The sequence below is a fragment of the Trypanosoma cruzi genome, genomic scaffold, assembly GCF_000209065.1.
Source record: "Trypanosoma cruzi strain CL Brener 1047053516657 genomic scaffold, whole genome shotgun sequence".
Lineage (NCBI taxonomy): Eukaryota > Euglenozoa > Kinetoplastea > Trypanosomatida > Trypanosomatidae > Trypanosoma > Trypanosoma cruzi.
Window position 1 is genome coordinate 69,587 of NW_001849436.1, and position 24,667 is coordinate 94,253.

The 24,667-nt window shown below is 51.7% G+C and overlaps 11 protein-coding genes across 11 annotated transcripts, besides 47 other annotated features; all 11 read right to left on the reverse strand.

Moving 5' to 3' along the window:
- Positions 1–8,214: part of a sequence feature (heterozygous, Esmeraldo-like haplotype) that runs on past the window's edge.
- Positions 131–156: a microsatellite.
- Tc00.1047053506605.59 (adenosine 5'-monophosphoramidase, putative) lies at positions 211–636 on the reverse strand (the record flags this gene model as incomplete). The annotated part of the gene is made up of 1 exon (XM_813084.1): positions 211–636. The coding sequence occupies one exon, from the start codon at positions 634–636 to the stop codon at positions 211–213; it is 426 nt and encodes a 141-aa protein (XP_818177.1).
- Positions 749–785: a microsatellite.
- Positions 1,047–5,747, reverse strand: Tc00.1047053506605.70 (hypothetical protein, conserved; the record flags this gene model as incomplete). The annotated part of the gene is made up of 1 exon (XM_813070.1): positions 1,047–5,747. One exon carries the CDS (start codon positions 5,745–5,747, stop codon positions 1,047–1,049), a length of 4,701 nt encoding a protein of 1,566 aa, XP_818163.1.
- Positions 5,790–5,818: a microsatellite.
- Positions 5,912–5,972: a microsatellite.
- Positions 6,049–6,073: a microsatellite.
- Positions 6,157–6,258: a sequence feature (A-rich).
- Positions 6,466–6,487: a microsatellite.
- Tc00.1047053506605.80 (hypothetical protein, conserved) lies at positions 6,698–8,194 on the reverse strand (the record flags this gene model as incomplete). Its single annotated transcript, XM_813071.1, has 1 exon — positions 6,698–8,194. The coding sequence occupies one exon, from the start codon at positions 8,192–8,194 to the stop codon at positions 6,698–6,700; it is 1,497 nt and encodes a 498-aa protein (XP_818164.1).
- Positions 8,215–8,270: a sequence feature (areas merged during assembly that could not be assigned to a particular haplotype. This can correspond to areas where the two haplotypes were merged or to regions with more than two copies in the genome that were merged during assembly.).
- Positions 8,227–8,247: a microsatellite.
- Positions 8,271–8,320: a sequence feature (areas merged during assembly that could not be assigned to a particular haplotype. This can correspond to areas where the two haplotypes were merged or to regions with more than two copies in the genome that were merged during assembly.).
- Positions 8,321–22,286: a sequence feature (heterozygous, Esmeraldo-like haplotype).
- Positions 8,343–8,415: a sequence feature (GA-rich).
- Positions 8,439–8,469: a sequence feature (AT_rich).
- Positions 8,516–8,588: a sequence feature (T-rich).
- Tc00.1047053506605.90 (hypothetical protein, conserved) lies at positions 8,633–9,883 on the reverse strand (the record flags this gene model as incomplete). The annotated part of the gene is made up of 1 exon (XM_813072.1): positions 8,633–9,883. One exon carries the CDS (start codon positions 9,881–9,883, stop codon positions 8,633–8,635), a length of 1,251 nt encoding a protein of 416 aa, XP_818165.1.
- Positions 9,697–9,739: a microsatellite.
- Positions 10,047–10,107: a microsatellite.
- Positions 10,127–10,146: a microsatellite.
- Positions 10,326–10,411: a sequence feature (T-rich).
- Positions 10,448–13,057, reverse strand: Tc00.1047053506605.100 (uncharacterized protein; the record flags this gene model as incomplete). The annotated part of the gene is made up of 1 exon (XM_813073.1): positions 10,448–13,057. One exon carries the CDS (start codon positions 13,055–13,057, stop codon positions 10,448–10,450), a length of 2,610 nt encoding a protein of 869 aa, XP_818166.1.
- Positions 13,094–13,131: a microsatellite.
- Positions 13,614–13,637: a microsatellite.
- Positions 13,650–13,674: a microsatellite.
- Positions 13,909–13,963: a sequence feature (T-rich).
- Positions 13,983–14,067: a sequence feature (T-rich).
- Tc00.1047053506605.120 (hypothetical protein, conserved) lies at positions 14,106–14,708 on the reverse strand (the record flags this gene model as incomplete). The annotated part of the gene is made up of 1 exon (XM_813074.1): positions 14,106–14,708. The coding sequence occupies one exon, from the start codon at positions 14,706–14,708 to the stop codon at positions 14,106–14,108; it is 603 nt and encodes a 200-aa protein (XP_818167.1).
- Positions 14,778–14,803: a microsatellite.
- Positions 14,892–14,983: a sequence feature (A-rich).
- Tc00.1047053506605.130 (hypothetical protein, conserved) lies at positions 15,278–17,266 on the reverse strand (the record flags this gene model as incomplete). Its single annotated transcript, XM_813075.1, has 1 exon — positions 15,278–17,266. The coding sequence occupies one exon, from the start codon at positions 17,264–17,266 to the stop codon at positions 15,278–15,280; it is 1,989 nt and encodes a 662-aa protein (XP_818168.1).
- Positions 17,315–17,341: a microsatellite.
- Positions 17,385–17,404: a microsatellite.
- Positions 17,584–17,663: a sequence feature (A-rich).
- Positions 17,765–18,706, reverse strand: Tc00.1047053506605.139 (hypothetical protein, conserved; the record flags this gene model as incomplete). The annotated part of the gene is made up of 1 exon (XM_813085.1): positions 17,765–18,706. The coding sequence occupies one exon, from the start codon at positions 18,704–18,706 to the stop codon at positions 17,765–17,767; it is 942 nt and encodes a 313-aa protein (XP_818178.1).
- Positions 18,374–18,410: a microsatellite.
- Positions 18,859–18,900: a sequence feature (GA-rich).
- Positions 18,910–18,950: a microsatellite.
- Positions 18,984–19,010: a microsatellite.
- Tc00.1047053506605.150 (60S ribosomal protein, putative) lies at positions 19,155–19,709 on the reverse strand (the record flags this gene model as incomplete). The annotated part of the gene is made up of 1 exon (XM_813076.1): positions 19,155–19,709. The coding sequence occupies one exon, from the start codon at positions 19,707–19,709 to the stop codon at positions 19,155–19,157; it is 555 nt and encodes a 184-aa protein (XP_818169.1).
- Positions 19,411–19,494: a microsatellite.
- Positions 19,711–19,742: a sequence feature (CT-rich).
- Positions 20,009–20,046: a sequence feature (T-rich).
- Positions 20,121–20,147: a microsatellite.
- Tc00.1047053506605.160 (histone acetyltransferase, putative) lies at positions 20,180–21,628 on the reverse strand (the record flags this gene model as incomplete). The annotated part of the gene is made up of 1 exon (XM_813077.1): positions 20,180–21,628. The coding sequence occupies one exon, from the start codon at positions 21,626–21,628 to the stop codon at positions 20,180–20,182; it is 1,449 nt and encodes a 482-aa protein (XP_818170.1).
- Positions 21,628–21,648: a microsatellite.
- Positions 21,767–21,819: a sequence feature (AT_rich).
- Positions 21,922–21,944: a microsatellite.
- Positions 21,985–22,010: a microsatellite.
- Positions 22,250–22,305: a sequence feature (A-rich).
- Positions 22,287–22,961: a sequence feature (areas merged during assembly that could not be assigned to a particular haplotype. This can correspond to areas where the two haplotypes were merged or to regions with more than two copies in the genome that were merged during assembly.).
- Positions 22,473–22,503: a microsatellite.
- Positions 22,507–22,532: a microsatellite.
- Positions 22,949–22,971: a microsatellite.
- Positions 22,962–24,667: part of a sequence feature (heterozygous, Esmeraldo-like haplotype) that runs on past the window's edge.
- Tc00.1047053506605.170 (nucleoside hydrolase, putative) lies at positions 23,336–24,409 on the reverse strand (the record flags this gene model as incomplete). The annotated part of the gene is made up of 1 exon (XM_813078.1): positions 23,336–24,409. The coding sequence occupies one exon, from the start codon at positions 24,407–24,409 to the stop codon at positions 23,336–23,338; it is 1,074 nt and encodes a 357-aa protein (XP_818171.1).

Sequence of the window (24,667 nt, forward strand, 5' to 3'; positions counted from 1 at the left end):
TATTTTCTTCCTCCCCACTTCCCACTCCGTGGCAGCAGCGGAGACACACCACAGCTCCACCCCCCATTCCATGAGTGCTGCCGCACGATACCCGTTGCACCCCACCAGCAGTCAAAATAAATTGCTGGGCCACAAACACACACACACACACATACAATAATAATAATAATAAAATCGCTCACAAATTGATTTTCTCTTTTTTTTTTCATCTCACATATTCTCCAGAGCCTTTTTGTACTTCGCTGCATCCTCCGCAAAGGCGGCGTGGTCCGTCGGCAATGTCTTCCAGCCCATAGCGAGGCCTTCATCCTTGTTGCGCTTCGGGATGATGTGAAAGTGCACATGCGGCACCTCCTGGTGGGCAAGTTTGCCGTTGTTCTGCAGCACGTTGTACTGCGTCTTTGGTTCTCCCTCCCCAGCCACGACACGGGCTATCTTTGCCATCATCACCCCCAAGTCAGCCGCCGTCTCCGGCTCCACTTGGTGAAGAAACTCTGCGTGGGTCTTTGGAACAATCAGCAGGTGGCCGCGGGAGAGGGGGTTGATGTCCACGAAGGCCAACACCCTTGTCGTCTCCGCCACCCTGTGGCACGGGATGGAACCCTCTACAATCTTGCAGAAGATGCAACTCGACATGACGGCCGTCAAATAGAATGCTTTTTTTTTTCTGTTTGTTTATTCAAACACCTCCTTTCTCGGGAGCTTTCACAACGCTTGGGATATGCTATAAAACCCCCACCCACCCACCAAAAAAAAAAAAAAAAAAAAAAGAAAAAAAAAAAAAAGGAGAGAGAACAGCAGGGGCGTTTAAGTCGGTGGGGACGGTGAGACGAAAATCCCCAAAAAAGACGGGCGCACAAAAGCAGTGACAAGAGATATACCTTTTCCAAAACACAACACACACACACACAGAAAAAAAAACAACCAAAAAAAACAGCAATGCAGAGCCATGCGTTGCACGCAGACACAGATAAATCCGTACATCGCCGACAACAATAAGTAGCATCACGTATTTAAAGGGATGGGGGCGGCTTGCGCCGTTGGTGTCACAGCGCAAGAGTCCGCTTGAAGCGCTTCCCGTGAGATCCTCTGCTGCCTCGAACTGCTGTCGCAGAGGGTTCTATCGCCTTTTCGTCCCCCGTGACTCGTCTTCTTCGCACGGACCGCTCCATCGCACCGGCGTCCACGCGTGGCTGGGAATCATCCGCTGCGTCCTTTAGCTCCAAGCCCTTGCTGCTGCGCATTTCGGTCAGCGCAATGAGGCATCTCTCCTCCTGCTCAGCCGCGCGCTGCAAGACTGACGCATGTTCCACCCCTCGCGGTGTCATGGGGACATCGCTTTCCACTTTATCTTTTATTGTCACCTGCCTTGTTTTCCTTCTCGTGAGCTGCCGTGGGCGTGCCGGAGCCGCCGCCGCCGTCGTCGTCTCCCCCTTTTCTCTATCGATCCCCGCCTCAGCCGTCGCATCTTTCACCGGGTTCACAACCTTCACTTTTTTCTCCTCTGCCTGCGATCGACCTGCGTGCGCCACGCGGTGGCCTTCCCTCCTCTTCGCCAGCCGCTCCGCGACATTCTCCGTGACGCTGCCAACAACAGGCTTGAATGCTGCGGTGATCTTGGCGTCGTCCACGTGCGTGACGATGGCCTGAACGACAGAACGCAGACGTCGCATGGCACTTTGTACCATCTCCTCGCACCGTGCCTCGCGCTGCTGAACTGTCATGGTCTCGCCGCCACCTCCAGCCCCACTAATACCGCCACCGTGACTGTCATTGTCCTGGAATTGTGTCTTGCGTGCCGCAAGGGCCTCGCACACGGTGTTGCCTTGACGCTGCAGCGCCGTCACAGTGCCGCGCAGCAACTCACGCGCCACATTCAGCTCCGCTATCACGGCGCTAACCCCTGAGCTCCTAACAACACTGTCAGCAAGAGTGTCGGCAACGCCAAGGATGGTGCGTGCCTCCGCCTCCATCAACAAAATACCATGCGTGAGAAAATTGGCGCTGCAGTCGAGTGACACCTCAAAGGCGTTTCCATCGCTTGTTAATGCCGTCACGAATGTCAAGGCGAAGTGCGCCACAAGCCGCTGTGTCACCGCCGCCGCCAACAATGGCTGCCGTAGATACTGCAGCTCTTCGTGGGCCTGAACAATGAGCAGAATGCTGTCAGCAATGTAAGGCCGCACGGCACCGGCCGTATGTACCGACACGCGCTGCCAGTCCATCATTGGCATCATAAAGCCTGGTGCACGTACTTCCCGTGTAATGCGTTGCTGCGGAGTGACAAGAAGCATACTGAGCATTGCATCAACAACCAGTTGGCAATGGTCTTCCACTTGCGAAATAAAGTCAACTCGGAAGTGCTCCTCCTTGCGACTTAGCAGTGCTTCCACCTCTTGTGATGTCTTTGCATCCGGCTTGAGAGAGGCCACCACCTGCAAAATACACGGCGAAACCAGTTCCCCAATAACAATGGGCACCACAGCCGTTGGGAGGCACAACGCATCCGCAAGGCTATCAATATGAACAACCTCCCGTGTTTCGGGGGCGGCACTGGTGCTAAGTGACGTTCGTTGGCAACTCTGGTGCAGTGCGTCAACAAAAAGAAGCATGATGTTCGTGACCAACGCCAACAACACCTCCTCCTGCTCCTCAACGTGTTCTAGCACCATTTTGCTGTTGCGATGCGCCATGAAGGCGGTGACAGTGTCAAGCTGCGCTGAAGCCTCCAAGTCCTCTTTATTTTTTCGCCGCAACACGCGTGTACTGTGGCCGTGCTGTTGGTTGGCGTCATCCTCTGTATCACGTTCTGCCTTCGCGGCAAAGAGGTCAATACCTTCGTATACCTCATCGAAGCGCTGCAAGAAGGGTGCGGTGCGATCAATCACAACAGAAAGAAGATTCAGCAACTTGTTCACCAGCACCGACGAAACAAATTCGCGACTCAAGCGTGCGGAGACAGTTTTGTTAACATTCAATTTTGGTTTTGTCTGCCGCAGTGATGGTAGCAGCGTCACGTAGGCCTTTGCAAGCATACCGACGCCGTGCGTGTAGCAGCGAAAGACACTGGAGCGCAGCTGCTCCAGATCCTCCAGCAACCCACCCACTTCATGCGCTTGTTCCTCACTCGCCACAGTTACGGATGTGCAACTCTCCCCAATCACAATTTTCATACGCCACACGGAGTCACTCACATGCGTCATGGCCTTCTCCCACTGCGCGAGAATGACTTCCACAAGTATGGCGGCGTGAAGCTCAATGTGCTCCTCCTCGTCCTCTCGATTCTTGGCCATGGCATCGGACACACGGTACGCCGCCATGACACGCACAAAACCTCTCAACAAGGTGCGGTTAACGCTGCTAAGAAATAAGGCATAGAGGATTTCCCCTGCGGCCTTCACACCCCGTCGTACCAACGCCACCGACAACTGCCGCAGCGTCGGAGACCCCTCCCGTACGATCGGAATGTACGTGAGGTGCGGTAAGTCGTCCGCATGCCTATTTCGATTCACCGAGGCATCTGATTGCTTTGCTGCTGTCGCCGATGCCGCTTCCCCCTCATCATTTGAGCCTAACACAGCCGGTCCATGAATCATTCGGTACAACGCACTTCTGGGGTCCAATGAGAAGTCAAACATGCCAGCGTGCACTGCGGCCGCAATACCGCCCCAGTATGACACCACCACCAGCTCCAGATGGTTCATACAGGCCGCGAAGAGACGACCAAAAAAAGTGTCCACGGCGGCTGCATTTGCTGAAATGTCTATCGGAATATCGGCACAATTCATAATTTGGTGCAGCAAACTCGCGCTGCACATCGCAATTTGTTGGGCAGAGCACTCTAGCACACCACTCATCTCCACCTGACCGATGCTAAACGTCGTGAAGCGCGAAAAATTACCCTCAGGGGTACGAAACGCCTCGAGGATTGCATCTGCATGCTGCTGTTCATTTGACTTCGCCTCATCTACGCCAAAGCCACCAACTTTGATACGATCCGTTACGCTGCCTTCAGCGAATGCAAGCGAATCAAGTGGATGAAATCCAGCATTGTTGTGCTGCACAAAAGAGTCATTTGCGTTCCCAAACAGATCACCTGTTGCTGCAAATGAGCCAAACCACATGCGCCGAGGTTCGTTGCGGTTGTCCCGCACAGAGGAGTTTTCCTCTGCCGTCGCACTTGGCATGAACTTTATTTGCCATTCATTTGCCTCGCAGCTAATGTTCAGCGCGGTGTTTTCCATCATTCGTGTGTGTTGGTCTCGGGTAATGTGGACATAATACTCCACCGGGTGCAATAAAGACCCTTTTGAATTGCCTTTGCGCTGGTGTTCGCTTCCGTGGCCGCGGGTACTCGGTTCCGTTGATAAACTCGATGGCGGCACTTTTACCGCCTCTGCGCTGAAGTTCGACTCTGTAGCAGAGAATGAGCCAAACGTCGGCGTCATGACAGACGACTCCCCCACATCTTCCTCGTCCTCCTCCTTGTTGCTCTTATCGTCCTGCAGCTCCTGACGCAGCCCTAAGAGAGCAGCGGCTTCTGTGGCATTCAGCTGCAGCTTATTGGATGCGGTGAAGCAAAAGTGGCGCAGCTTCACCGCAGCAATGGCGCAGTCCATCATAGATGAGAGGGTGTCCTCAATTAGTACGGTGTCAGCCGCACTGGCATGTCGTATCTCCTGCGCCATCATCTCGTTGAGGTACAACGCAGCACGGAGAAGTGAGAGGGCGTATTGATACGTGAGAGTTAGCCCGCCTTGTTGTTGTTGCTGTTTTTTTTTCTGCACCTTCAATGCGCTGTGGACGCCTTCTGTTTCTTCCTCCGCGTCGTCACGGGCCTCAACACCGAGCACTGTCGCGTTCTCCAGATCGTAGTTCTCCTCCAGGTATATCATGGCACGGCGCAGGCTCAGCACGGCTGCCTCGTAATTGCTGCGCCCCCCTGCCGCATTGTCACTTCGAGGAAGTTGCGGGCTGCACGGACAACGTGCGAGGGGCGTGCCGTGCCAATAAATTAACTCCTCGCCAGGCCTCAGGATGTAATTCCCGTCCGCTTCGGCACTGTCCGCAAATTCCTCTAATGCACCGCGAACACTTCGCGGCATCACAACATCCCCTGATGCCGAGAAAGTGATATCGCCTCTTTCCCTCACCACGTTACTAGTCCTATCCTCTACACGGCCGCCGCTGCTGCTGTGGGCATCACTACCATCCTCACTCTTCCCCGCGTCTGACTCTTTCTTCCGTCGATGAGGCCCCCTTTGACTGGGTTGTACATCGGAACGTCGCTGTGGCACACGCGCGCCACAGTACTCGTAAATAACCCCAGGAACGTTCCAGACGACCATGAGCTTCTCGAGCATTTCCTTCGTGAGCCTGCAACTTCGCAGTTCTTCAAAGAGTCCGACTGTTGGCGCCACGAGTGCTTCCCCCGCCTCTAATGTTGTCTGAAAGGCGTCCGCGATGGGGTCAATCGCCTCCCCCGTGAAGAGTAATGTGTCGTTGGCGTACATCACGTCCATCGCCTCCTTGCATCCAACAAAAGTTCCAATGTTATCGCGTATCAACTCCTTCAGGGCCTCCTCCGTGAAGTCCACCTCACGGCCGACGGTTTGCAGGAGTGTGTTCTCAATGTCCACATGCGTCGCGTGCACGTGCGCTTGACGAATGTATGCCTTTGGGTCAAACGTGCGGCTCGTCGGGTCGAGTTGCAGCGCCGCCTCCGTGTCTGGGGCCCTCTCAGCCATAAAAAAACCCTTTTTTTTTTGTTTCTTCTGCCTTGCAGCTACAAAAAAAAAAAAAAAAAAAAAAAAAAAAATAGGGCACGCCCATCATCGTGCTCTTTCTCCGCCCCACCAAAGAAGCAACAACAGCCACAATAACAATAAAGTAGCAACAGGAATACCAGAGAACACACACACACACACACACAGACACAGACACAGACAGACGCTTAAAAACACACACACACAGACGTGTACCAATGAATAGATATTTCGCAGCACTCCCCAATCCATTTTCTTTTGTGTTCTTCTTTCCGGCTCATCGTTTTTTTTTTCTTTTTCTTTTTTTTAAAGCCTCCCTGTCCCCACCGCACTGTCCACACACAAACGGAAGGGGAGAGATGCAAATCAACTATAAAGCGTTGCCAGAAAGAAAACAAAAGAAGAAAATGAGAACACAACACACACACACAGAGAGAGAAAGAGAGAAAGAAGGAAGAAAAAACAACAATAATAATAATAAACAAAACAAAAAAACACACTTCAAACGAACGCTACACCGTCCTTGCGTCAACAGCAGCAGCATTGGCCTCCATTACACACGTAGCAACGTGGATGTTCGCTTCCCTCCTCTTCGGTGATTATCGTTCCATTGCGTCAAGCCTTCATTTCAGCTCGCATTTGAAAAAATTTCTCAAATGACAAGTTTTTCTTTTTCATTTCCGTTTTCCCTTTTGCTCTCCTGCTGCTGCTGCTGCTGCTGCGGCACTTCCTTCGGGGTTTCCATCTCGTTGCCCATCGACCGCATAAAACAAAACCAATATAAAAAAAAAAAAGAAAAGAGAAAGGGACTTCTACTACAAATGTCGCAATCGTCCCCCTCCCCTTTCCCCACGCCATAACGATGTCCAAGTTCGCTTAATCCTTCCACCCTCACTCCGCATACGGGTCGCTGCACGCGTGGCACGACAATCTTATGATGTTGATGATGACGATGATGGCCCGGGGACGTACTCTGAGTACTTCGGGTTCTGTATTCTCCTGGCAAATGTGGTGCCTTTCATACTCTCTTCCACTTCCTCGGCAAAGCGGCACTCCGCATCGGTCATGCGATGCAGCATGCTCTGCATGCGGAGCTTAAAATTACGCAGGAACCGATTTTTATAAAAGTTACGCAGCTTGTTACTGACTTCGCTGGTGTAGATAGTGAATTCAGCACCCACCTGTTCACCGGCGACTTCGTTACGGTGACGCCAGAGACAAATCACGTGATCAATTGCGTCCATCGCGGCGTCGATGTAGGACACCTCGAAGAGCAGCCGCTCATATACTTCATTCTTTTTCTTGGCCTGATGCCGATCCATCGCGATGGCGCCTTCGCCAATGAAGCGGCTGGCCTCCAAAGTGACACGCGCAAGTTCTTTGTTCACAGACGAGGTACCGAGAGCGTCGGCGTATTTTTCAAGCGCCTCCGCAACTTCCTTCGTGGCGACGACGATCTCCAGCGACTGCTCCATGACGGTCAGGTAGGGACGCGCTGCCCCGAGCAGGGCCTCACGATATTCTTCCAGAAACCGCATTTGACCTGTCCAGTAATTGAGATCTTCAGTCGCATTGAGGACACCTGCGCCAACTACTGCGCTGACAGACTGCCGCTGACTTTGTTGTTGTTTGGGTGGTGCCTTTGGACTCTCACCGCCGGACCCCATCCAGGAGTGAAGCATCCCCACGAGTTTCCGCACAACTGTTGTAGACCCGCCGGTGAAGGCTGCGACGGACTCGGAACCAAGCAGCCCACCTTTGCGCATGCTGTGCGCATCGATGGAAGAATTGCAGCGACGGAACTCCGCGAGAGCTGCCCGCATGATGCCGATCCAGTCCTCAAAGCTCTCGCGGGGTAGTTGAAAGAAATTCGGGGTGTACATAGAAAAGTACATCAATTCAGGTGACATGGCAACCTCGCGAAGGAACCGCACAAGCGTGCGCTGCTGCGTGAGTAGGATGTTTCCATTCGTTAGAAAGGTGCCAAAGTTTTCAAGCTTTGACTTGGGCGGTAACGGCGGCACAATCATGGTGGGAAACTGATAGGCAAGTAGTGTTCGGAACTCCACCAGCTCGCTATAGCGACGATCCACTTGCGCAGATGACGAGACGGCCCATTGGCCACGTTGTATACCCGTATCCATATGTTTTTCGTGTGGTCCTCTGGGGACATCCGGTACCGTGTACTTACTAGAGCTGGTGGATCTAATGGTCATCATGATGGGAAAGAATGTGATGGGACGCACCAGGCCGGTGCCGAGTACAGCCGCTTCCACGACAAAACGCGCGAGGGGCGTCGTGTCCGCCGGCATCGGCGAAGTACACTGCGTTTGGCTGACTGTGGATTGCTCTTGTTGCCGCTCCTGAAACATTTTTTCACTGCCGGCTGATGAGGCCCCCATGGTGGGATCAGCCGTAGACAGCAGCATGTATGCTTCTGAGTAAAATCACAGGAAACTTGAAAAAAAAAAAAAAAAAAAAAGGGCTGGTAGCCGACAGGAAAACCGCCCAAAAACAAAAGAACAAAAAGAAGGAAAGACGGAGAGAAAACAAAGGCTGAAGGTCACACACACACACAGAGAGAGAGAGAGAGATAGAGAGAAAGAGAAAGAGTCAGAAAAAGGGAGAGTGATAAAGAAAGAGAGGGAGAAAATCCATATTTCTCTCTAAAAGAAAAAAAAAATAAATATATATATATATATATGTTTGTTTGTCTGTTTGTTTGCATATGCATACCACCACTGTACATATTCTCTTCCTTCCTCTTTTTTTTTTTTTTTGTTTCTGTCTTTTTCCATTCTTCACACATTTTCTCTTCTTTTCGTGATGGCAAGACTCGCCCTCACCGCCTTTCTCCCGTTCTTCCCTCACGACGCCAGCATATTAAAAGGTTTTTCTCCCACATTCGCTGGGATGCCGCTGGCCAGTGATTTCTGCAGTCTGTTCAGCACCACCTGATTCCGGTCGGTGGCCGCCAATAGTTCCTTGTGCTTTGCGGCGTTATCTAACACATTCTGTCGCATCGTATTGCACGCCGCCTTGCGCTTCTCGTAGTCTACGAGGAGTTTTTCCGACCCTACCATCGGCATACTCTCCCGCATTTTAATATTGGAGGTGATGAAGTGGTCGCGACGCCGCTTCGTCTGTGCCAACTTGTCACGGAGCTCATTCAGTTCATCCTCCGTCATTGAGACCTGCCGCCGCAGCTGGGCGTTCTCAATTTTCATAAACTCCAGTTTCTCCTTCACGTGTGTAAGTACATGAATGGTGGTGGTGACTTTGCGCCGCAGCTTCAGCAGGTCCTCGTTACGTTCCTCAATCTTCTCGTTCAGGTTCGTATTCTCAATCTTGAGCTGCTCAAAGTCAATGAGGTTCATACCGTCCTGCTGCTGGTCCCGCTGCTCGGCGGTTTTCTGCAGCTTCTTCAGCTCGTGGCAGAGAAGAATATGGCGGATGCGTGCATTTCGCACCTCGTGCCGCTGTTCCGTCTCCTTTTTGAGGAATGCATCAATCTCTTCCGCCGTAAGTCGCTGGTGTGTGCGCACAAAGACGGATTCCTCCGCAAGCTGCCGGATGTACTGCCGGAACTGCTCCTCCTGCGCAAGTGCCTCCTCAATGGTGCTCTGGTGGCGCGCCTTCACTTCAGAGAGAAGCGTCCCCGATGCCTCCTTCCGGTCCTGCACCACACGTCGCTCTTCTTGCAGTTGTCTCACCGCTACCCAGTACTGCTGCTCCGCCTCGGGCGACACCGGCTGCGGCCGCTCCTCGCCCTTCCGCTGCCGCTGCGCCGCGAAGTACCGCGCCAACTGCCGTTGGCACGCGAGGCTCCGGCCAATGACGTTCCTGCGCTTCTCGACCAGGCGAACGTACTCATCCAAATAAACAGCCGGATCCTCCCCCGCCTCTTCCCCTCCCGCGGCTGCACCATCCCCGGCGGTGGCTGCCGCGGCGGCAGCGGCAGCAGCGACGGCGACTAACTTGCCTCGGTCTGATGTCGTCAACGCCGCCGCCTCCGCCTCACGTCGTGCGCAGTATTCCTTCCAGCGCCGCTGAATGACCGTCGCGGCCTTCGACTGCAGCGCCTCCTCTTTTATCTGCTGGTCGTCATACTCGTACATTTGTGCTAATACACGTTGTGCTATCCCCTCCCCGCCACCCTGACCCTAACCCCGTCGCAGAAACAAAGAGCCGCGTGAGAGAATAGGAATGGTCGAAACACGGGCAGGGCCACAGCAATACAAAGACACAGACACACAAACACGCACAGTGGAATGGGAACTGCAACACCAACAACAACAACAACAACAAAAAACAAACAAACAAAATAAAAACTACAACAACAGAGCGAATTCGTAGGTCGGATATATATATATATATATATTGCGTACTCATGTTTATCTGAGACTTTCTCTTCATGCACACACATTCCCTCTCTTTTTCTCTCACCTCTCTGGTGTGCCTTTTTTTTTTTTTTGCCTCCACTCAACCCTACATTGAACTGCCCTCCCCCACCCCCACCAAAAAATATTGATTATACTTGTGACTCGTTGAATCACTCACTTTTTCACCCTTTTTTTTTTTAACTTTTCTTTTGCTTTTCTTCTTTCTTGTGTTTCTGTTGTTTCTTTGCATGTTTTTCTTATTCTCGTTAATTTATCCGTCCCATTGAAAACGGAATCACGTCATAACTTCGCCACCGTCATAATTAGATCCACCGCTTCCGCCAGTGCAGCTTCATCGCCATCGGCGTGAAACACCTGCACCTCGCCAGCGTCCCGCCGCAAAACGATATGCGTCCCCGTTTTTTTCTCAAGCTCCCTCAGCTTCTTGCCGCCTTTCCCCAAAAGCGTTCCAATGCGGTTCTGTGGGAACGGGCGCACACGACGCACCAATGATTCTTCCTTCGCCTTTGTGAACTCCCGTACCGTTTCGGCAACCGCCCTCGCTTCCTCAGCAATGAAAGATCCGACAATCACCTCCTCCTCCTTGGGTTTCAGCTCTATGCTCAGCAGTGGGGAGTAACCCTTCGACCATTCGCTCACCAGTGACGGCTTCTTGCCGCTCGGTTGTGTGATACAAGTAAACAAAATCTCCGGGACATAAACGTGAATTGCGCGGGGACGATATTGCAGCGCAAATTCCTCCAGCATCATGCGAGCGTGTTGGATATGCTTCGGCTCTCCGCAAAGACAAATGATCCCTTCCGAATGAACCGGCTTCACATGTTTACACTGCGATCTCTGCTGGATCACCTGCAGTGGTGTCAAGGCTCTACTCCCAGTCCCTTTATCGTGTCGCCTTTCTTTCTTCTCCACCGCCTCTCCCGCCCCTTTCACTCCCACGGGCTCTTCTTCGCGGTTCTCCTCATTCGCCACAGCCTCCAATTCCCTCTTTTCCTCGTTATCACCACCAGGACCACGATTGACCTCCACTAGAGCGGTTGTCAGTAGTTGCATCAGTGATCGCTCCATCGGCACACGTGCCTCAGTGCATTGCGCCTTGTGCGGCAACACACGCGCCGCCCCCGCTGACTGTGATGTTCCGCTGGGAGAGATCATGCTGTCCTTTACGTGTCCAAACACCCCTGTGGCGGCCTCTACATCCTGCACGGTGCGGCTCTCAGACCCCGCGACATCGCCCTGTGTGGTCTTGTCGCATTCTGCTACAGGCTGTGACTGGCGAACATCTGCAAGTAGCTCCTTGTAGCGGCGCATCGCCTCCTCAACGCGTGTCTGCTCGCCGATGGCAATTATCTTTTGTGCTTCACGATCCACACGAAGGCTGCGAACGCCGGTCTCCTTTTCCATCTGATTAATAACAGTACCGTTCTTCCCGATTACATGGGGAATCTCATCAGCGAGAAGCGGCATCTCCGCGCGGTGCTGGCCTCTGAGAAAAGTTTCTACTAATTCCCGCGCCGCCTCAACGGCTTTCTGCGTTCCCCGCAACGTCACTGCGTCCCGCTCAACATCCAATTTGGCGCCGCTCTCCAGTTCAATGCGACGCACATTCGTCCCACGTTTGCCAATAAGATTTGTCCGCAGTGCGGCATCGTACCGCAAAACCACCTTGTGGCTGCACGCCTCTTCCGCGGCAATAATCTCCCCAATGGCTACGATAGCCGCATTTACATCCGCCTCGCCACCAAAAACAAAGCCACAGCCATTCTCTACCCCGTCAATGCAGACGGCAACCCCAAAGTCTACCTGCAGCTGCGCCAGCGTCGCCCCACCTTTCCCCACGAGCGCCATTTTCAGTTCCGGGGGATATGCAAATGTGCGAAACGGCAGCTGCTTCCGTAAATCGGCAAGGCATTTGTCGTCCGCTTGCATTTCCGCAACCAGCGCATCATGTTCCTTTTGTAGTGAGTCCATTTCGTTACTAGCCGGGCGCTTCTCCTTTCGCCTTCGAAGTGCCTCCGCAAGCTCCTGCTGAACCTTCGCCAGCTCGCTGCGTACTGCACCAAACTGCACCTCGCGTTTGGCGGGGTCCTCATTGAGTGCTTGTAGGTGTTCCTTCAGTGTCTTTTTCGCCTCCTCCTTTTCTTGTCGCTCCGCCGTCCTCGCCTCAATTTCTGCGCGGCACTTCTCCACACGGAGATCCTGCGCCAAGACACGAGCATCCAAGGCAGCGATTTCCTGCCGCTCCTGCCTCGCTCGCGCTGCTTGTGTTCGTCTGCTTAAATTCACGGCAGTGTTACAATTTTCATCACCTGCCTTCGCCAGCTCCCGCTCGAGGCGGTGCAGCTCCTTCTCCGCCTGCTCCACCGTCGCAAAGCGCATGCGACCCACGCGCGCCTCGCGCTCCTCACGCACGCGTTTGAGTTCACACATTTCGCTCTCCAGCAGGACTTCCGCATCTCGTGCAGCCTGCGCAAGTGTGCTGATGTCGTGCTCCAGCACCCGAAGATCCCGCCGTAAGTTTGACAACTCAAACTGCAGCGACTTAAGCTTGTCAAGCTCCGCAATCAAATTATCCTTCTTCAGAACGAGGGCATCAATCGTGGATGTAATTTCCGCTACAAAACTATTGACCTTTGGGGCATGCTCGGAGATACAACTACTCTTCTCTCGGAGAATTTTACGCAGCGCCTCACGGTTTTTGTCGCACCGCTCTCGCAGCCCTCGCTCTTCTTCTAAGAGGGAACGCGCATGTGGATCTGCAATAAGGTCGAGTTGCGGCAAGGACAGCAAGGTGGTTGGAGCTTCGGGCATACCAACTCCAATCAATAAAATTTTTTGCAAAGCGTTTTGTTTTTTTCCTTTCCCCTTCACAGTAGGGGATGCATGCATGCTGGCACACCGACACGCACACACGTACACGTAGAGAAAAACAAAAACAAAAACAAAAACAAAAAAAGAAACAAGGGCTTATAGTGAAAACATACACGGAAATACATGTACATCGATGCACACACACAAAAAAAAAAAAAAAGGAAGGGAAGAGAGAGAGAGAGAGAGGAGGATTTAGACAGAACAAATGGAAAGAGTAACAGGGACGACAATTCACTCTGTTACTCGCTGATTGCGTCACCGACTGCTTCTTTGGTCGGCGCCACATTTGTGTTCCACATCGGGGCGGACTGCTGCTGCTGCCGCTGGGCGCGCTTGGCTTTGGCCTCGTCGGCCACGCGCTTCTCGAGTTTTTCTAGTCGTTCCAGCGTGAAGGACTTGATGGGCAGCAGCTTTGGCGGGCAGAGCAGCTCCGCCGGCTCCTCCACCTCGTTGAACACAAACCCGCTGGTCGGAAGAATCTCCACCGGTGCGTCACCACTCGCCATAATCGCCGATTGCGCTAAAATTTCTCTTCTCTGTGTGTTTTCCTCGGCTGTGTGTTGTGTCCTCCCACTGCCTGCGTGCGTGCGTGCGTGCGGGGGGACAAATTAAAAAAAAAAAAAAGAAAAAAAAAAGGAAGCCCAAAATGATGCTCCCGGAGAGAAAAAAATATACACCCCGCGTGGAGACGTCTCCGCGCGCCTCCCCCTCCTCACTCCACACGCGCTGCTGCCGCGAGAATAAACACATCCTTTTTTTCCCCCCCTTTCGTGTGTTTGTCTTTTGGGGTACATTTCTGCCCGCGCGGAGCGATTATGACAAAAGTGTGCAGTAAAGTTATCAAGCACAAATAATAAAATTTTCAAGAATTTTTTTTCTTTTCTTTTCTTCTCTTCTCTCCTCCTCCTTCCTTTTTTTTTCCTTCGCGTTCATTGCGGCCTCATTTCTTCCATTTTCTTTTATTTGTGTGTGTGTCCCTCTTCTTTTTCTCCCTTTTTTTTTTTTTTTTCCTTCGTTCTTTCTTCTTTGTGTGCGTTCATGACGACGCCCGCAGCCCCTCCTGCGCTCAGAAGAGCGACATCTCCTCCTCAACCTCCACAGCCTCCTCCTCAACCTGCACGACGGGTCGTGGGCCGTTGCTCTCAAGCGCCTCGCCCGCCAGCACGTGGTTGAGCTGCGCCTCAAAGTTCGACTGCGAGATGGTGAATGTCTGCAGGAACTGCTGGCGCCACGCGATTTTGCCGTCGGCCCCCACAATGAATGCCATTGGGCACGACATGACGGTAAGATTGGACGCCTCCGCGTACGTCTTGCCGGTTGCCTTCTTTTCATCAAAGAGAATGTACGGCGGTGCAAGACGCAGCGGCTTCTTCGTGTTCTCGTCCACGATGGTTTTGTTGAGGTACTTCTCCGTCTTTTCCTTGTCCGCGTCGTTGCTGATCGCAACAAAAACCACCCTGTCGCCGTACTTCTCCGAGAGGACCGTCAGCTCCTCGTTGACGGGGTCGGCGCCGCGGTAGAAGGTGTTGAAGAAGTACAGGACATACACCTTGCCGCCCTCAATTGCCACCTTCGCGCCGCGGATGGGCTCGAGTTTCTCCAACGACGGCGCGAGTTGGCCGAGGGCCCTGTCGTCCGCGTACGTCGTCACGTCAATGGCGTCCGTCATTTGTTGCTTGAGTGAAATGTCGCTTGCTGCTGGCCGCCGCGCCGGCAATGTGATCCACGTGTAGGAGAGAAAAAAAAAAAAAAAAAAAGGAAAAATATGTGGCGGCACCCGCAATTTACTCCAGTGCCGTGCCGGGAGGGGTACGCTGCAAAGACAATGCGTGAAACGAGACCATCACCACCAAAAAACAAAAACAAAAACAAAACCAAAACAAAAAACAAAAACAAAAACATAACAAAAGAAAAGAAACAACAGCAGTAAATAAAAAAACAAAATAACAGGGGTGAATTTACTCACATGCATGTATTTGTCTGTTTCACTTTTTCGTGAGAATTTCTTATCTTCTGTCTTGTAAAATAATTCATCTACAATATTTATATCTTTCTATCTATCTATATGTACGTGTGTGCCGGTTGCTCTCTTGCAACCAGCGACGTGCCACCGATTTGAATATCGTCTCTGGTCTTCCCCATGCCGCCCGTAAAATAACAAAAACAGAAACAAACAAACAATAAAAAGGAAATAAAATAAGCTGCCATTTACACTCACGTCCATTCCTTTCTTCCTTCTCAGGAGACGTCACTGGCCGCATTTGGCAATGCGGCCTCACGTCCTCTGAGAAGTGCCCTTGTCCGGGCAAACTGATAATCAAAGAGGACACCGGACGACACGGCCCGCACAACGCCGCAACAGAACTCCACGTGCCGACACAATTTTTTCACTTGCACCGCGGGAGGTAAATTGCACCACCGCAGCATGCCATCCAACTCCCCATTGGGGAATTCTGCGACCCTCTCCTCCAATCGGGCGGCGAGGGCGACGGGGATTTCAAAACGACCACCAGAAGTGTCGCGCAACCACAGCAGCAGCGAACCCGCGGCACTCGTCATTTCGTCGCAGAGCGTAGCACCTTTTGCGAGGAAAGACATCTCCAGGAGCGACAGGGCTGCCGTCAGGGCACCAGAGACGAGCTGTTCCACAGAAGCGTCGCCATCTCCGTGGCCACCGACGGTACTCCTCACTTCGGGGCAAATGGCACCGGCCCAATTGCCCAAAAGCAATGCCATCACCCCTTTATTCACCCGCAACGCCTCCTCCAGCATTACACGCTGTACCGGCTCTCCCATTAAATGGGCAGCGCAGCAGTGATGACGCAAAAGACGCAGCCTTAGAATGCCGTATGGGAGCCGCAATGCAGCGGCCACATCGACTCTCCGCTTCTCCAATTCTTCACCGGTCGCCTGCGCCGTGGTGATACATTCCTGCAGAAGTCGATGGACACTGCGCTGCTTCTGTCCTCCCAACATTAAAAAAGTGGCCACGTCAAAGAGGACATCACACAGCACCTCCTGCAGCCCAGCCTTCAAAAGAATGGCTATGGACCTTGCACAATACAAATGGCATTCCTGCTTTTTTTCTTTTTGCAGTTGCAATATTTGGTTTCTCGCAGCGATTATCGCCGTATCATTGCATAAGCTGGAAAAAATTTCTTTCCGTAGGGCAATTAGGCGCCGCCGCCACTCGCGTACCAATGCTTCCGTGGAATTCACGCCGGAATTTTGTCTTCGAATCCCCCAAGTAAGGACCTCCGCATATGTTGGCTGCGGTTCCTTCTTCTCCAGCGCGCATTCAGATCCTGCGGAAAAATTGGCGGTATCTTCTTTACTTCCCGCCGTGGTCACTTTCTCCTCTTCTTCTTGAGCCTCTATGAATGCCGCTGACAAATTACGCTGCGGCAGTTCATAAGGAAGTTTCTCCCTGTGAGTTTGCTTTGGCGGCAGTGGCGGTGGTTCCTTGCAACCGGAGACAACACGGTCCGGCGGAGTGCATACTGCCCCTTCTTTCGACGTTGCCAACACGACATGCAGCGTCTCTTCTTCTCCTTCGCCAAAGGCTTCCTTCACGGGACTGTGGAGTGAAAAAAGCCCCGTGACACGCCCAAAAAATCCGGCGCCGACGTTGACGCCGCTCCCTGCTGGGGCCAAACAATTTAGCCGCCACACCACCGTCTGGGACATCTCAGCAGAAAGGCAGCTGACGGGCGAGCGCCGCACAAATGAAAGCACATCAGCCCAAGTTGCCCCAGAAGTGGAGGCAAAGGCAATACCCATGACTTCACATAGTTTTCTGCCCGACGTTATTTTCCGAAGACGGACGACATGAACTTCACTCAATGGATGCGGACGGGCTGCGAAGAGGATGCTGCACAGATACTTGCTGCTGACAGAGATCAGCTGAAAGTGCAGCGGCAAAAACAAAGGGCGGAGGTGAAGGGAAACAGCCTCCTCCCTCTTCACCATCTGTTGTTGCGTCGGTGTTTGTGACTCCGCCCGCACCACTTCACAGGCGCCAAGTTGTGACCCGTTCGGTGTCGTTAGTTGCAGCGCAGACGACGCCTCGTCTGCGGCAGGAGCCGACGACGGGGCCTTTTGTTCACATCTCTCCTTCACGGGAGTGCCTGAAGGGAGCGTGCACTGCCACATCCCGGAGAACGGGTATTTGACAAAGCCATCGCCTCTTGAGTGCATGCCGTTAGCAAAGATGAGCAGCCGTGGCATTACCGTCGGGAGTGATAGGGACGAGACAAAATCGCACGGACGCGCCTCAAAAAGAAAAAAAAAAAAAAAAAGAAAGGGTAATACGGAAGACCTGTCCGCTCGCTAGAAATAAATTCTGTTTTCTTTTCTTTTCTTTTCGTCGCAGCGGGGGGTTGAGGGAGCACACACACACACCAGGAGAAAGAGAGAAAAACAAAAAAAAAAAGAAAAGGGGACAAATGAAGAATGGAAACATCCGTCCGGTCCCTTCTTGTTTCCGCTGCTGCACCGAGGCGCAGCACGCCCTGTGGCACAACAGATGGAAACAAAGAGGTGGTAGAAAAAAAAAAAAAAAAAAAGAAGACTATTAGACAGAGGAGAGATAAAAAAACCAACAACAGAAATAAAACAAAAGAGATCAACAGGAATGCGCAAAGGGACACAACGGCCTGCTCCATAATTTTCAGATGTCATCACCACAGGGACCAAATCGCATTATTATTTTTCCTCTTTTTTTTCTTAAGAAGACTCCATGACGAGCGCATGACGCAGCAGGAAGTCCAACAGCAACTGCGGGTAGTATCGACGGAAGACACACAACGGCATAGTAAGCAACGTCTGATCATTTTCCCCATTGTTCTCCATAATAAAGTACCGCACGACAAGTTGTTCTTGCTTTCCTCGCACAGATGACTGTGTTGTATGTGCGGGCATGCTTTTAAGGTTAAATTGACCAGAAAGGGTTTCCGCCTCTGCATGACCGGCAAGTGGATCGCAATTTTTGGCATTGTCATATACTTGGCCGCTTCTTACGAGTGCAGCGGGTGCAATGCCATAAATCTCTATGCTTGACGCGTCCCGACACTTATCGCTGCATGTGCCCAACTCAAACTCCTGCGGTGCTGGCGTGCGACATGTTGAAATGGCACATGTATGCATGAAGCTCACCGCGTGCTGTTCCCGCCAGCATTTCTCCAAAAGAAGTGCAGGGCCGCACGAGGGATCATGTTCATTTTGGCCCTGCAGCCTTTTCTTTTTCGTCGGGTTCAGTCCATGCGATGTGGCATCTGCCAGGACACGCTCCCCGAGGGCGACAAGTGACATCAAACTCCTCCCCTCATCCCCGGCGCCGTTGTTGTTGTTGTTGCTGCTGCTGCTGCTGCTGTGCACAACAATGCCGTGCAGCGGCGGTGTCAAATCGGGCGCGGGAGGAGTTGCGTCTGACGCGTCTTCAAACGTTCCATCTCGTTTTGCCCACGACGCAATGCGGTGCAGCGCCTCTGTCTCTTCGCGTGCGTCAACCTCGCTGACCGGCCCGGCGCAACTCGCAGGGAGGTTGCAACGGGGTTCCCACGTGTCGCAGACGCCGTCCTCCCCCGACCACTGCACGCTGTACTCCACGGCACCGTCGTCGGGGTTGACGCGACGACCGCTGATGCCGCTCACATAGCCGTGACGCATAATTCTGCGGGCAACGGCCACCTCCACACACGTCCTGAAGTGCGGCGGATGATTTAGACACACACGCACCCCTCCTCCTCCTTTGTTTTTTTTCTTCTTCTCCCCCCTCTCCCCCACCCACTCTCTCGGCTGCAATTAAAAGTCACGCAATAAAAGAAAAAGTGGGGGAAAAAAAGTAAGAGAGAAAGAAAGAAGTTGGAAGAAACAACAACAACAACAATAATAATAATAATAATAACAATAAATTGACAAACAACATATCCCTTCAAGAAAAGAAAACAACAACAACAACAACAAAAACAACGAAAAGGAAGTAGCCAACCCACCCAAACAAAACAAAGAGAAGCCACGGCACCTCCACGCACCACCAAGAGCGTTAAGAGGAAGTGGAGAAAGAGTTCCGTTTTTTTTTTTCTCGTCACGCACACGGCTCTCCTCGCAGCTTCCGCTAAATCAGTTCAACCGTGGCACCGAGCTTCTCAAAGAGCCCTTTGAGCTTCTCCGCGTCTTCCTTCCTCATGTTTGTCTGCACGAGCCCAGGGCACTTCTCAATGGCACTCTTTGCATCCGCAATCGAAAGGCTTGTGACGGAGCGGAGCTCCTTGATGAGCTTCACCTTAATGTCCGGCGTAAACTTCGCCAGCTTTACGTCATACGTCGACTTCTCCACCTTTTTCTTCTCCGCCTTGGGAACCTCTTCTTGTGCAGCCGCCCCCGGTGCCGCTGCCGCTGCCGCTGCTGCCGCTACGGCGTGGGCTGGCATCGTGACGCCACCACCACCGCCGCCGAGACCGCGCAGGAGGGCCTTCTCGTAAAACTCGTCACTGTGGCCGAGTTTCTTGAAGATTAGGCGTTGCAGCTCGGAGAGCTCCTTCAGTGTGAGCTGCGAGTACGCACTAGCCAACTCATCCAGCTTGGGGTTGCTGTTGCTGGTCATCTTGGCGCAGCCGCGGGCCGCGGACACACGGCCAAGGGTCGGAAAAAGAAAGGCAATGCGCCGCATATCTTCTTTTTTTCTTCTTCTTCTTTTTCTACTAAAAAAAAAAAATCAAAATGAGTCGAACACACTACACACGCGGAGTCGACAAGAAAGGAAAAGAACAGCGCTTCACTAATAGAAAAAAAAAAAACAAAAAAAAACATTCAAATAGGGGCACACATATATCTGCCATTTACAGTGCGTATACACACATGTGTGTCTGTGTTTGTGCCTATCTGCTGCAAACACGTGGTCCCAAGTATGATGGCAAGTAGATATCGGGCATAATTCAATCTTCCCCCCTCCCTCCCTCCCTCCATGTGTTTTTTTTTTTTGTTTCGTTTTTCTTCGTTTTCTTTTTGCCTGGTTGCCTGCTGCCGATGTTAGGCCTCAGTTCATGCCGCAAAATCAACGGAAGGGGCATAAGAAGGCAGCAAAAAAAAAAAAAAAAAAAAAATAAAATAATCAAACGCACAAACGCACATAGAAAGGGACTATAAAACACGCTGTCCTTTGCTAGCGGCATTTTGTTCCAGTTCCTCGCTCTGTGTTACGTAAATAGGCGGGGCAACATCCTGTTCTTTTAGCTCGTAGTACATGTGCGGACTCCAGCTCAGTAAGTGGGGATAGAAAACGTAATTTTTCCCACTTCGCTCACGATGCAACCGCCTGGAATAGCACCGCTCAATGCTCTCCTCCGACACAACAATCTGCGTGCCGTTCAACAGCCTCAGGTACTGTAGCGTTCGCAAGACGTCCGCCTGAGAGAGATATGTGGCCTGAACGAGATAGTCAAGTGTGGCACAGTGATTCTCCTCTATGGCGCGAGCGAGGGCAGAGACAATAACGTCGCCCCAGTAGCCCAAGTAGAGTTTTTCGCCCAGGTCACTTAGCGGCTTTTCGGGGGAACCAATCCTTCCCTCCCGTCGCGACAGTTCGTAGCTTAGCTCAATGAGAAACCGCCCAATACCGCGACTCTGGAACTGTGGCAAAACAAGAATGCAGGAGAGATTATACATCTCTGGCGACTGCTTCTCTTTGCTAAAATATCCAAGCACCTCGAGTCCATGCGGCTGCACAGCACACAACACGTAGAAGAGAAAAGGAGTCATATCATGATCCAGTGCCTTGTGTTCCAGGAATAACTTGGACAGTAACGCTAAGTGCTCGCAAAAAACGGGCTCAACCACCGCATCCATCTCCAGCACAACAAGTTGACGCACGGGATCGCGGTAAATCTCGTTCCCTGGCGGATGCCGTGGACAAACAATCTGCAGGTGGCGCACCACGTCCTCGTGCGCCGTGAAGGGGTGGAGGCAAAAGGGACAGATGTGGAGCACAAACGAGGTGGGGACCACGGCTGTCTGAAATGCACTCTTTTTGTTTTCTTGGCGTAGCTGCAACTCCATTTTTCCTGAAAAAAGCTCCGCATTCTGCTTCAATCCCTGCTGTATCTGGGGCCGAGCAAGGTGATATGGGGAGAAGTACCATGTAGCCACTTCGTAGGGCCCCATGCATATGGCGTGGATGTTTTTGGGCCGGGAGAAAAAAGAACTGTCCTTCCGTGCCCGCGTTGTCGATATATTGACGCAATTCTGCAGGTTGCTACGCTTGGCGGAGGAGGTCGGGGTGTTGGGACCTCTTGACACCTCGTCCTCCTTCCCAGCAACGAGTCGACTCTGACCCCGTGTCGTGATACCACCACCGCCCGGCTTGTTTGTCTGCTGTTTGCTCGCCTGTCGTCCCTGCCGCCGCTCCTTCAGCTCGCTTGCGGGCAACCAACAGTCCATGCGGCTGTCCTGCTCAACGTAGTGCACATAGTACAGGTACTGGCCCGTCTCGGCATCCACCGCCACCTCCTGCACGATCGCGGCGTGGAAGGTCCCGTGCAGCGTTGCATACACCTTCTGCCGCGCCTCGAACACTGACATTCCCCTGGTCATTTTTTTTTTTTTTTTTTTTTCAAGCAGCGGAAAAGCCAGGAAGGGTCCAAAATAAAAAATAACGGAGGAAGGTAGAACAAGAAAAAAAGAGGGAATATACAGAGAGCGAGCACAGGATTTACACGGACCCTCTTCCTCTTTTTATTATATAAATATAAATAAATATTATAAATATTATAAATATTTTTATTGGTGTTGTTGTTTTCCGCGCCTTTCTTTCTTCTCTCCACCATCTCCTTCTCTCCACGTTCAGCGTAAAAAATTAAAACATACAGAGAAACAAACATCGAACAGTACGTGCGTGCGTGCGTGCGTGGATGTAGGGGAGGAGGGGGAGGAGGAGGATCACGTAGACAAACAACAACAACAACAACAACAACAAGAAAAAAGAATATACACAAACAGGCATGTGTGGCCCTTCACGAAAGGAAGACGTCCACCGCCAGAGTCGCATGGAAAAACAACAACAAAAACAAACACTTCTCCCCTCCCACTCCTCCCGCACGCCGCACGGGGCCACCGGCACCAAAATCGCCCCTCTTCCCCCAAACATCCCACACCGCGTGCCGCTCATGTACATTAAATAAGCGCGGGAATTATAAGCGAACCGCAGGAGGGGAGACAAAAACAAAAACAAACAAAAACAAAAACAAAAAAAGACAATAATAATAATAAAACAACGACGACAAAAAAGAGCAAACAAAAACCCCAAGTGAAGGGCGGTGAATAAAAGAAGGAGGGGCTTATTTGAAGCGGGGTCATGAAAAAAAAAAAAAAAAAAAGGACAGTCGCCATATAAAACAACGGACGTACAATGACGGAGATAACCAACCAACCAAACAATACGCACACACATATACACACACACACACACAGAAAACAACAACAACAACAACAACAACAAACCGTAAAAAAACAACAAAAGAAATAAGAAGGCTTTTCAATCAGACATCCACAAGCACACGGCACGCATGGAATAATAATAATAAATCAGCAAAATCAACAAAAACGGGAATAAGACTGTAACCGTCACCCTTCGCTTTTTTTTTTTTCTTTTCTTTCCTGTGGCTCCCTTTCCATCCACCCCTCTTTCCTCGCTGCGTGTGCGGGGTGTATTTGCTTGTGGTCCCTTTTTTTTTTTTGTTGCCTCCTCTTCACGATCAGATACCATCTGCAACCAATTTGGGGAGGAGGGAGGAGGGAGGGAGGGGGCAGCAGCAGGAATAAACTTAAATACATGCGTGCAACCACATTCAGAATAAAGTAAACATCGCGGATAAAGCCACATAAATCTCCACTACACCGGTCTTCTCCTCCCTGTTTTTTTTTTTTTTTTTTTTTTTAAAGGAGTAGAGGGAAGGATGGAGAAAGGGAGGGGCATTTAATTTCTCTTGCCATCTTGTTTCCTCAGCGCCAATGAAAACCTCGTCTGTCTGCCTGTCTCTCTCTCTCACTCTCCCGCAGTTTCTTCTTTTTCATTGAGATGTTTCTTCCCACTAAACCACACCTCACACTTCCTGAAGGCCCTTGAGCCTTTACCTCTTCTTCTCCCAGCCTCGTGTTCCCCCTCATTCCTCTTTTTTTTTTTCTTTTATAATTTTCTACTTTCCTCCCTTGTTCTTATTTGTGTATGCTTCCTTCTGCTGGTGGCCATGCTCTTCGCCGCCACACCCAAACATCCTCCGTGATATATTCCTACCGCACTGTCTACAAGGGGAAATCCACTATCCGCTGCATGACTTCCAGAAACGTATCACAGTTTACTTTTGTGACGACGTTGCAATTGCGCCAACGACCCTTCTTCGCCATAGATTGCTCCGTACCATACCAATCAATGCAAGTCGCTCCGCGAGTTTCGCGTCCTTGCAACTCTACTGTCACGTATGTGAGAAAGCTGTCCTCCAGGCTCGTGGGGTCCAAGGCAACAAGCATCGCCACGGCATCCGGTATGACGCAAGTGACGTCCTGCGTGGCCTCAGCGTCGCCTGTGTCGGCCCTTGTCCCATCCTCGTCTGGCCGCGTGAAGGTCTCCAGGCGCTGAAACATTTTCTCAATAAACCATTGGGTCTTGTTTTGATTTACCGGCCTGAGCCCCTCCGACGTCTCGCACCGGCCTACCCACTCATCATAAAAGCGCCACGGCATGGCACAGTTCACAGTAACCTCCCAGTTGACCATCTGTATGGGGTGCTTGATTCCAGTGCTATGAAATACGACAAACGCCGCCTCAGGATCGCAATGGAAGTTGAATTCCCCCATCAAGTTCGAGTTGCCCTTCCCCTCGCTTGTCCCGCCCATAACCGTCACTGCCGGTTCAGTTTCGGAGCCGAGCACTTCGAAGACGCTCGGATCTAGGCGGATCGCAAGGGCTATGTTCGTCAATGGTCCAAGACACACCAGCTGGTACACAACATCCTCATCTGGTTTGGCATCTCTAAGAATTTCCACAAGAGCCAAAGAGGCATGTTTCTTTGATTGCGCCGCCACACGAGGAGATGGGGGAAATCCGGCGTCACCAAAACCATCTCTGCCAAATCCACCCCACTGCACCGTTTCCCGATTCACCACAAGTGGTCCAGCGGCACCGCGATAGAAGGGAATATCCCGTCCATACAGGTCGAGTAACTTTCCGAGATTTTCCATCCCCTGCTCAACATCCACGTTCCCCCAGACAGCCAGAATGGCCAGAATCTCTACTTCTGGATGCGTCATGGCGGTCATGATTCCAATGGCATCATCTCCTCCACAGTCTGTGTCGATAATGACCCTCCGTCGCACCATCACTGTTGGAAGAAGAAATTTACTACTAGCCTCAATACCCCCTTTTTGCTTCTCCTTTGATCTTCGCACCGCGTCCCCCACGCCCTTTGTTTACTTGCTCTTTTAGTATCCTTGGTGTGTACGTATGCCTAAATGCTTGCGCTTCACCTAAAGAGGGTTCCTTTTTTACTTTATCAAAAAACGGCAATGACCTACGCACACTGTGCAAGAGACAAAAGACAACACACATGCTTATATCCTCTCCATCACCCAATCCCA